The sequence below is a fragment of the Pteropus alecto genome, unplaced genomic scaffold (genome assembly GCF_000325575.1).
Source record: "Pteropus alecto unplaced genomic scaffold, ASM32557v1 scaffold123, whole genome shotgun sequence".
In the NCBI taxonomy this organism is placed as follows: Eukaryota; Metazoa; Chordata; class Mammalia; order Chiroptera; family Pteropodidae; genus Pteropus; species Pteropus alecto.
Genome location: NW_006433950.1, coordinates 7,539,654 through 7,549,900, shown reverse-complemented (window position 1 = coordinate 7,549,900; position 10,247 = coordinate 7,539,654). Strand labels below are relative to the sequence as shown.

The window sequence follows — 10,247 nt, the reverse complement described above, 5'->3', positions numbered from 1 at the left end:
AGCCAAAGCCCAGCCAGGGGGACAGCAGCGAGGCCAAGACCCCACCCCAATGAAGGCAGGGCTGGTGCGCACCAATGACAGCTGGGGCTGCCTGCTGCAGAGCTGACTGCGGCGTCTTGTGGCCAGCCTCGTGGGGCTGTTGGCCAAGAGCCTGGAGAAAGGGAGCAGGCTGTCCCTTCCTGGCCCCCAAGGGTGAGGCTGGACCAAGGCAAAGGGCTGGCCACACCACCTGAGCATGTGTGAGGGGCTAGAGCTACCATGGGACTATATACTGTTAATGATTTTAATATATACAGCTTATGACATATTCTGTATTAATGAATTCCCCCCGTCCCTCCCTGCCACCACATACATATTTTTTAATCCCAAGACCAGGCCACAGTCAAGGCTGGTTTTGAATGTGAGGGCAGCTGTTTCCTGCCCTCCATGGTACAGCCCTCCTGCTGCCAGGACTTGCTTGAGCTGCTGGGGCCAGACAAGGAAGACAATCAGAACTCAGGGCTGGTGCTCTGACTGCTGGCTTTTCCCAGGCAACCCAAGGGCTAACATGGCAGGTAGCTTCTCAGTTCCTCTGGCCCTAGAGCGGCACAGGATCTGAACTTACTGTACCACTTGGTAGCCTTGCACTTGGGAGTTTTAGGCAGAGGTGACATCTGATTGACACCTCTGGTGAAAATTGGGTTTGAAAAAGGAAATTTCCGCCCAGGCTCCTTCCTGCTTAGTGGGCTGAGATAATGCCCTGGGGGTGGGGGTGCTGGTAACCTCAGCCAGGCAGAGGATGGCCTGTCCCAAGCTCTTTCCTGACCCAGGGCCAGGCCAGCAGGGAGGCCGCGGCAGGACTGCTGTGGGGAGCACCCCTGCCGTCCCCCTCACTGACCTGGGGTGGGCAGCGCCCCAGCAGGGGGGCCCCTCTCCTGTTCGGCCGCCCTCTGGCCAGTGGAAAGCACTCAGCAGCACTCAGAAACCGAGCCTTTCCTCCTCCCCACACGGTGCTGAGGCTCCCTGCTGAAATGCAATTAAAGCAATTGATTTTCTAGTGCTGGTATTTATTGACTACCGGGCAGAAGGGCTATCTTTCTATTCACATCAAACCTCTGGTTGCGTTTTTTTGTTTGTTTTTAATACTTTAGGGTTCTGATTTGTGGGAACGGACCTTGTTACCTTGTTGTAAATAACCACTATTCCAGTTGTGGCAGGAGGATAAAGCAAGAGGCCCCTCCAGCAGAGCCCTGGAGCCAGGGAGGTGGCCACAGCCAGCTCGGCTCTGAACCTGACCCAGGGAAATGACCACCCAGGGGAGTAAGCCGGCCTGAAGAAGAGAGCCTGGCCTAAGGCCTCGGAGAGGGAGGCAGAGCTGGCTGGCTCAGCTAGTGGCACGATGACGCATGAAAGAGATTATGTTGTGCTCTTTATTGCCAAAAATAAAAACTTTTAAAAAGACGACTATTGTCAATCAATAAATCTCTCTTCCTTTCTGCACTGGGGCCCTGGTTTTCTCCAGGCTCCTCCTGCCAGGCTGCCTAATTCACTGCTTTGGGTATGTTCTTACCTATAGGACTTAAGGGTCAAGGCCAGACCTTCATTAAAGCCCTTGCCCACCCGCTTCCCTCCCCCAAACTAAATCATCAGGCCATTGGCCGTGAAGTTGTAACTGATGGGTAGAGAATGAAACACAGGGTTTATTGGAGCCAGGGGTGCCAGGATCTAACACTGTTCTCAAAGGGTTCTCAAATTAGGGACACGGGAGTTTGAAGTGCCAGTAGGCTGGCCCTGGGAGGGACTGGGTTTGTAGGCAGCCTGAATGAGGGTTCTAGCACTCAATCCTAACATGGGAAACCTAACGCGTAACTGAAAAGTCCAACTTTTGGACAAAGTAAAGAGCTGAAATAACCGAAAGAGAGAGTCCAGCTCAGCGGTTCTCAGCAGGGAAGGAGTTCGGCCCCACAGGCAGATTAGGAAACAGGGTGGGAGGGATGTTCTGGGTTCTGCGAGTGCTGCTGGCCATCAGCAGGCAGGGCCAGGGATGCTGAATGTTCAGGAAGAGACGGCCTGCCTCGAATACTAGTGGCACCCCTGACAGCCTGTGACGGAGGAAGGTAGGGATGGACCCACCCTTCCCCACTGCTGCCTTTCTAGCTGGTACTGACGGCCTGCCAAGAAGCTTGAGCAATAGCCATCTAGACCGCAGAAGCTAGAAGAGTCTCAGGAGAGACCTGAAACCAGCTGCTGGCTCGGAGCCCCTTTCTGCTGAAACCGACGAGCCGCAGCTAGTTTATGGTGAGGACGTCGCTCTGGATCTCGTGGCTTAACTGGGTCTGCAAATCGCTCAGTTTCTTCTTCAGTCCAGAGAGGGCAGAGAGGACAATGGTTTCGGGGCGCAGAGAGCCACAGGACTCCACATTGTAGTAGAACCTGAGAAGCGAGAGTCCGGTGGGTGCCCTCCCCGGGGCGCTGGCTGGCCTGAGCTTCAGCCATGGCCACCTCACCCTCCCTCCCGAGTCGTCATTCCTTTCCCACCATGAACTTGACCTTGCCCCAGGATCGGCCTCCAACCTCTTACGGGTCCCAATGCTCTTTACAGAACCTCAAAGGGGCACTAGCTCTCTCAAAAAGACTGAAAACCTCAAACACTTCTGACCGGCGCTCCGCACTGAGGAGAAAGCAGAGCATCAAGCAGGCAGGGGCGCGCGCTCCAGCATCTTTGTGCTCGTCACTAGAAGACTGTGGTCAGTTTCTGGCCCTAGGCTGACCCCTTCTTCGGAGGTTGAAAACCAAAGTAGGAACCGCTTGCATAACTGGAGGCCCCTCTTTCTCACAGTGACTAAAAGGGGGTAATGACCTGCCCTGGGATGTGCATGTATCACGGGTCTGGCAGCTGTCAGCCCCTCCTGTTTATAGGAAGTGGGATGTGAGGGAAGGGGTCCCCCAAACTCAGGGCCTGCGCTGAGACTGTACATTCTTACACACTTCACCTTCATGGCCGGACAAGGGTCTTACCTCTCTGGCTTGCCATTGGGGTCGTAGGGAGCCTGTGACTCGTCCTCATCCAACTCTGAGTACTCACTCTTCGGCCTAGTGACAAAGACAGGTCAGCACAAGGTTGCTACTGCTGCTGTCAGGGCACCTGCTACATGTCACTAGAAGCCATGTCTACCCACACCCACCCTAACTGCCTGCCTTCACTCCCAGCTGGAACCTACCATTCCTCTGGCTTGGGGTATACTGTGTGCCTCAGGGCATTGTCGGGATCATACTCAAAAGCCACCCCTGCAGTTGGGTTCCACTTGGCATGCTCCTTGCCAAAGCCCTTTTTGGCATAGGCTCGAAGTCTCAGCTCCTGGCCCTTTCTCAGCTTGACGATCAGGATGTCTGTGGGGAGGGAGGGGAGTTGGTTAAGGTCAGGAGAGGCATGACCCCCCAAATTTTGGCCTAGAGTGCCACTGGAAGACCATACACATCTAGAAAAACAGGTTAAAAGCCAGCTGACAAGAAGACCAGACAGCACAAGCAGCTGTGTCCAGTCTCCGCCTCCCCGCTGGCCGCAAAGCAACGGGCTGCGTAGACATCCACACAGTCCTCCGGCCCCATACCATCCTGTTCCACGTAGTCATTGGGGTCGTTATCTCGGTTCCGGGAGGTCACCTGCAGGAAGCCCAAATGAGAAACAGTTATTAGCTGTTCCTATATCTCCCCAGTATCTCCTTCTGGCAACTACCTTCCAGCACCTCTGGATCACTGAGAAACAGTTATTAGCTGTTCCTATATCTCCCCATATCTCCTTCTGGCAACTACCTTCCAGCACCTGCCAAACCAGGTTCAGGTGAAGGCAGAAGGCAACACAGGGAAGGCCAGTGTCTTCTGAGAGCCCACCCTAGTCCAGCCCACTTGGAGCCAGAAGGAGAAAGGCAGAGGCCCTGGGCAGGGAGGGAGGAAGGGTGTGCTCAGGTACTGACCGGGATGACCCGGGGGCTGTTGGAGATGAGGTCTCGAGACGTGACGTGCCGGGTCTGGTCTTCGTTGCACCGCACGTCTAGGGTGAACTCTACCGAGCACTCAGGGCAGAACTCCTCACACGTGCAGTCCTGAGGCAGGAGAAGCCAGAATGAGGCGGCGAAGCCTGTGCTCCCACTTCTAGTACCCAGCCCCTCAAGTCTCATCTGAGAAAGGGCTGGCCGGTCTCCAGGCTCTCGTGAGCTGCGTCAGGCTGGCACACCTTCTCATGGGCTGCTCGAATGTAGGCACTTCCCAGTTTAGAGACAACCCATACACGCTGACAGCCACCAGCCACCAGGCCACCACTGCTAACACCTGATCTGGCCCTCCGAGTGTTCTTCGTCAGAGAACCGCGCTGATGAGAGAAGACATGCTTTCACACTCCACTTCAGCTTCCCACGAACTAAGTGGACTAGCTTGGGGATATAATCACCATTTAAAGCAAAAATTAGCAAAAGACAAAAGTATTTCTCAAGTTTTAGGCTACTGATCTTTTCTAAAAAAAAAAACATCACCTTTCTATTATGGAAAATGTCATACATTCCCAAAAGCCAAGAAGAGTGTAACAGTCTGCCATCGTGTGACCATCACTCAGCTTCAATAACTATCGACAGTTTGCCATTCTTTAAAGGACTGATTCTTATAACAACCCAGTCCCTGTCAGGAACTATCTGCAACAGTTTAACTTAATCGAGCAAACTGTTCTGCCCTCATACCAGTAAAGAAAATCCAACATACTTTAGATGATTTTGAGGCGAGGGGGAACTAGAGGCCACACCTGGATGGTCTATAGTCACATACAGGTGAGGCAGGAAGGCAATCTGGATCTGCGAGGCCGAATAACTCTTGGAAATATGAAATAGAAGAATCAAAATGTAATGGAAGATAAAAATATGAAAAGGTACTCGACCTCAAAAAAATAAGTATAACGAAAGGAAGAGTCTGCTCAAGAGTAAATGAGACTAAAGAGGTATAACAACCAAATGCAATATATAAATTGTGGCTGGATCACAGACACGCAAATGAAAAACAATAAAGGACATTTGGGGGACAACTAGGAAAATCCGAATTTGAACTGTAACAGATATTACAAATTAGTTGTGGTTATGTAGGAAAACATCCTCATTCTTAGGACATGCAGTACTGTAGTCAGGGGAGAGGTGTCATGATACTTACAACTTTCTTTCAAATGGTTCAGCAAAAACAACATAGATCTCAAAAATAAGGCAAATGTAGCAAAATACTAACAACTGATAATGAAAGATAAAAAGTAAATGGGTATTTACTATTCTATTTCTTCCACGTTTCTGTAGATTTTCAGAAAAAAAAAAAAAGGACCATAGGACTACACCACCTTTTGATAAATATTAATACTAGGAAAAAAACTTAACAGAAGGAACGGCCAGGTAACAGGGCATGCATGGCGTTACATAAGATATTGCCAAACTCCTCTTCAACTGGTTATACACCTGTCCCCACCAATATCTGTGTTTTATTTCTTAAAAACAAAAATCTGGAGATATGACGCAAACATGGAAAAAGGTTAAAATGTGACAAGTTGTTTCGTAGGAGCATGAATATCTGTTACATTAACTCCAAATTTTGCTCTGCACGTAAGTATTTTTTTTAAAAAAATACATATATATTTACAAGACACATCAAATTAGCAACCACAAGTGACATGCCCTTGGGAATTAGAAGACGGGTTAATTCAGAATCATCCAAAGCCATCAAGAGGGAACAGTCTCGGCTGTTATCTAGTGCAGTCCTGGTGAAGAGATGCGCTAATCCTGGGCCACTCTCTCCCTAGTCCTAGGCCTCTTAACGTTATCAGCAGAGAGCAAACACGGCCCTAGAGGAGGGAGCCATGTCTTACTAGCACCATCTATGGCGTGAGTCATAAATCTGGCAGCCAGCAGCACTCCAGTCTCTCAAGCGCTGCTCAGTGGAACAGTTCCTGCTTCCTCTCCTTGTCCTTGCCCTCCAGCCCCAATCTTCTGTTGATTCCCTTTAGCCTTCCAGGCCTATCGCTGGTGAGAGATGCTCTGGAAAGCGGAGTCTGAACAGATCGGATTCTGAAAAGGACCACACACATCCCCCCACCCACTGCCTGTTTGGTATAAATAGGCATTCCGGTATACACCCCCTCCTTTGTGACCTCTAAAGAGACTCCCTGATGCCCTGTGAGTCTAATCCATTAGAGGCCCATCGAAACCAAGGACCAATGCCTGCCTTGGGCTCCAGACAACATCTCCATACTGTCTTTCTAAAGGCTAGAAGCAAGACGTCAGGAAAGTCCTTCTGAGAACTGGAGGCCCCCACCTCCCCCAGCCACATTCCACTCAATCACCCAGCATACCCGGGAGTACTGCAGCTTGTCCACGATGTCATCGCTAGTGAGCGGGATTAATCCTGGAAGACAGAGAAAAGCACTCTAAAGAAGGCCGAGTGACTGAGTCAAAAGCAGACCCTAGAAGTCCCCTGGGGAGTGAGGAGGCTTCCTCTCTGGGTCCAGGAACAGCGCCCTCCCTTTCCCTTTCCAAAACCCAGGACTCACCAAGCCTGTGAGCGATGAACTCATCGTGAAGGACTGAGGAATTGGCATCAATTTGAACCCAGTCAATAGCTAAAAAATAAAAGTAGCAGACACAGAGCTTAGCCACCAAATCCACCTAAAGACAGAGCAGTGGCTCTCAAGAGTTAGAGATCACCTGATGCTTACTGAATTGCAGAGGCCTGGGCCAGGCTGCCAGCGATTCTGATTCACAGGGCTCTAGAGTGGGGTCCCGGAATCTGCATATTGACAAGAACCACACACACCACACACCTCACTACTCAGGCAGGTTTAATGCAGAGGGTTCCCTGTACCACATAGGAAAACACTACTCAGAGAATACCACGGGAGCGAGAACATGTTTCTTTGAACTGAATATTTCCAAGAGAAGCACTTAAATCTGTTATTCATGCCAACACCAAATTCAAGAACACCAACTATTTGGACCCTTAAAAGTTAAAGAAAACCTCACAGAGGTATCACAGACTTCTGGTCCATATCTCATGTTATGATATAATGACCACATTACTCAATTTAATACTTTATTATCACTCAGTCAACCAGTGTCTACAGAATTCCTTTAGTGGGCAAGGCATATTAAGTATGAAAACCAATCCTTATCAGCAATGAGCCAACAGGAGGACTCTATGCTCACACACTCGACTTAAACACATTCGTTCATTCATAAATAAACATCTGCACGTAAACAAATTCATAAAGCAAATGCCTTTGAAGCCCAACTGCCAAATGACCCTAGAAACGGAGGTCAGAAGAGGACCAGACATAGCCAGGCCCCAACCTGCTTTGTTCTATGCTTCCTATTGCTTTCCTGACCCAAGCAAATAACCAAAAGCTAAGCTCTTCTTCCTCTGCCCCTTTACTCCCCAAGCTCCTGTCCCTGGCATGCCCTTGCCCTCTCCTGTGCAGGTTAGAACCCTCTGAGCCTCCTACAATCGGAGGCTTGCCTGCCCTCCGTGACACAGGTATGATCGCTCCCTTTCTGTAAGCACCTTCCTCACAAAATTCTGTCCGGACTTCTCTTAAAATACTTATCATATTTTGCTTTGTGCTATCTTTGTGTATGTCTTGTCTCTATCTCAAGCTTCGAAAATTCCTTGGAGCAGTCTTCAAATGTCTTAACTTTTGTATTCCTAGCTTTGACCTGGAATGTAGCAGGTTCTCAATTATTATTTGCAGAACTGGATTTGTAGGAAAAGTGGCATTTGGACTCGGAATGTCAGGGCTGCAACATAAAATATAACTCCCTTATTTTTGATTAGCCGACCAGCATGCCAAGCTCTGAGCTGAAGTGACTGGGGGTGGTATTGGTGGATAAACTACAATGCCCTCTTGTTTATCAATCATTTGGCCTGCTTATTTCCTTAGGAATCTACGTACTTGCTGCAGCAGCTCTGATGTCCACTTCTTTTTCCTAACCCAAACTCGCTGGGTTGACACTCAAAAAGTATTTGTAATATATTTGTAATGTACCTGGAGCAGTGTGGCTGGAACCACAGCAGAAACATCCTCCCTCCTGTAAGCGCCATCAGCACTGAAGCTCTGCTTCTCCTGAGCTACTGATCTAAAGCTATCACAGTGCTGTCTGTGGAGTCATCTTTCCCCTGTAACTTCACCACGGGCTCCATGACGGCAAGGACTCTGTACTATACTGCCTTGCACTCCCAGTGCCCAGCACCAATGCCTGGCATTTATGTTCCACAAACGCAGTTGAAGGAACACATTCATAAAAAGTCATCTACCAGCTCTGAACACGCACTAAACACAAGGCACTTAATAGATTATATTTAATCCTTGATATCATGTGATACATATTAGTGTCCGAGTGTTAGAGGAAACTGCAGCCCACAGTTTAATAACGTGCCCAAGTTTCAGAGAGTGATAACAGTATTCGAACCCAAATCGGCCAACTCCTGAACCCATGCTCTTCACCAATGCAAATGTAAGAATGGAGCTAAGTGGCCAGTGGGAGCCAGGGACACAGGGTCCGATTAAGTTCCCAGCATTTTCCTCAGCGCCCCCGCCATCACCCCAAACCAAGGACTGGAGGCAGGAGCCCCAAGGTCGGGGTGGACGGGAATGGTGGCCCTGGGAACCAGCAGGCGGGGTCGCTTACCTATTATGGGCACCTCAGCGATGAAGACCCTCCGAATAGAATTGGCCACCCTGAGGGATGAAAACCAAGAGGCGTGAGGGCACCGCAGCCTCGAAAAGCCAGTCCCGCGCCCCACGCTTCCCAAAGTCGAGGCCCGGGCACAGGGGGGCCAGCAGACACGACCCCCACGCCCGCCCGGGCTTGAGCCCCGGCGTTCCAGAGCCGCCAGCCTCCCTCAGCCGACTTACGCCAGATCCGTATTCTCGATGATAAACTTGACATTCTCGTCGGTGAGCTCCGTGATCCGCACAGTGGGCTGATTGGCGTACGGCATCACGGACCGCCGTCCGGCTGGCCTCCGGCGTCAGCCCCGCTTTGCGCCGCCGCACCGGAAGTCGCTCGGCATGGCCCCCGCCGCTTCCGGGGAGACGCGCCCCACAGTGCCACCTGCTGTTCGGAGGCTGGGGCTGCTCCCGGCCCGCCGTTTTCTATCCACTACCTAGTTTAGACGCCATCAGGTTCAACCATCTTGGAAGGCTATTCAGCAAAACATGCATACACCCTTGACCCAAAGATAACACTTCCAGGAATTCATAGTGCAGAAACACTTGCAGTTGTAAGCAAAGATACAAGTACAGGGACGATCGCTGCAGCGCAGTTTGTAGCAGCGAAAAATAAAACTAATTGTCCATTGACAGAGACCTGGTAAAATATACATAGTTTGTGCATTTATGAAAAAACAAAAGTTTAGTAAAGTATACTTGAATGATAGGTATGTGTACCCTTTCCTTTCCACCCTCAAGCCTGGATCATGCACTTCTGAACCTGCAGGAAGAAAAAATGCTCTTTTTTAATGCATCATCTAGCATTGTGTAGTTGTGGGGTGGGGTTGGGGGGGATGGGGATGAGTAGCTCTTCATCTCTGCATCTCCAGTGCCTGCCAGTGTGTCTCATTGGGTGAATGCGCAATAAAGAATAACCAAAGTCTTCTAAACAGCCAGGAGAGGTTTGAACAGGCCTCAAAAGGTGGCAGCTGCCCATACACAGAGGCCCTAAAATCAAAGTTGCAGGGAGGGATACACTTAGTGGGCAGAAGAGTAATCAGATAGAGTTTGCCTTAGCAAGGAGTGACACCTCTTCCTGAGAGAGTTAAGGGCTTTGAGGGGGGCTTTGCCTACAGCCTGTCATCTCTGTAAATTAAGAATTAAAGTTGAATGAGAAAGGGATGCTATGAAGGATAAAGGAGAGAATGGAATGAAATTTGGAACAGCTACCACAGGGAATCTGACAGGGTGTTGAGATCAAAAGAATTAGAGGTGCCGAAAAGGGGCCCGGTAGAAGGCCCACAAGAAACTGGAAATTCCTGTTAGCTTGTGACTTCTCCCATCAATATTGTTGACTTAGGGGACAGCAAAGCAGAAGGCAGATGCTATGGACAACTGTCTGTCCCCAAAATGTTGAAGCCTTAACTCCTAATGTGATATTTGGAAATGGGGACCTTTGAGACCCTCATATTAGTGCCCTTATAAGAACAGGAAGAGACACTCGTGCTTTCTGTGTGTGAGAACATAGGGAGAAAGCGGCCAT

General features: G+C 49.9%; 2 protein-coding genes across 2 annotated transcripts in view; one reads left to right on the top strand and one right to left on the bottom strand.

Moving 5' to 3' along the window:
* The window catches only part of DOK4 (docking protein 4), an 8,544-nt gene extending 7,104 nt beyond the window's left edge, over nucleotides 1–1,440 (top strand). The window contains 1 exon segment of the mRNA XM_006908790.3: nucleotides 1–1,440. This exon segment is cut by the window's left edge and continues 24 nt beyond it. Coding sequence (XP_006908852.1) covers nucleotides 1–53 — 53 coding nt within the window. The 3' untranslated portion in view covers nucleotides 54–1,440.
* On the bottom strand, nucleotides 1,396–9,064 carry POLR2C (RNA polymerase II subunit C). The gene is made up of 9 exons (XM_006908789.3): nucleotides 8,909–9,064; nucleotides 8,682–8,731; nucleotides 6,551–6,619; nucleotides 6,353–6,405; nucleotides 3,954–4,082; nucleotides 3,591–3,642; nucleotides 3,201–3,369; nucleotides 2,998–3,072; nucleotides 1,396–2,412 (listed from the first exon to the last, which is right to left on the bottom strand). The coding sequence occupies exons 1-9, from the start codon at nucleotides 8,992–8,994 to the stop codon at nucleotides 2,268–2,270; spliced, it is 828 nt and encodes a 275-aa protein (XP_006908851.1). The 5' UTR covers nucleotides 8,995–9,064; the 3' UTR covers nucleotides 1,396–2,267.
* Between the last annotated feature and the right edge of the window lie 1,183 nt (nucleotides 9,065–10,247).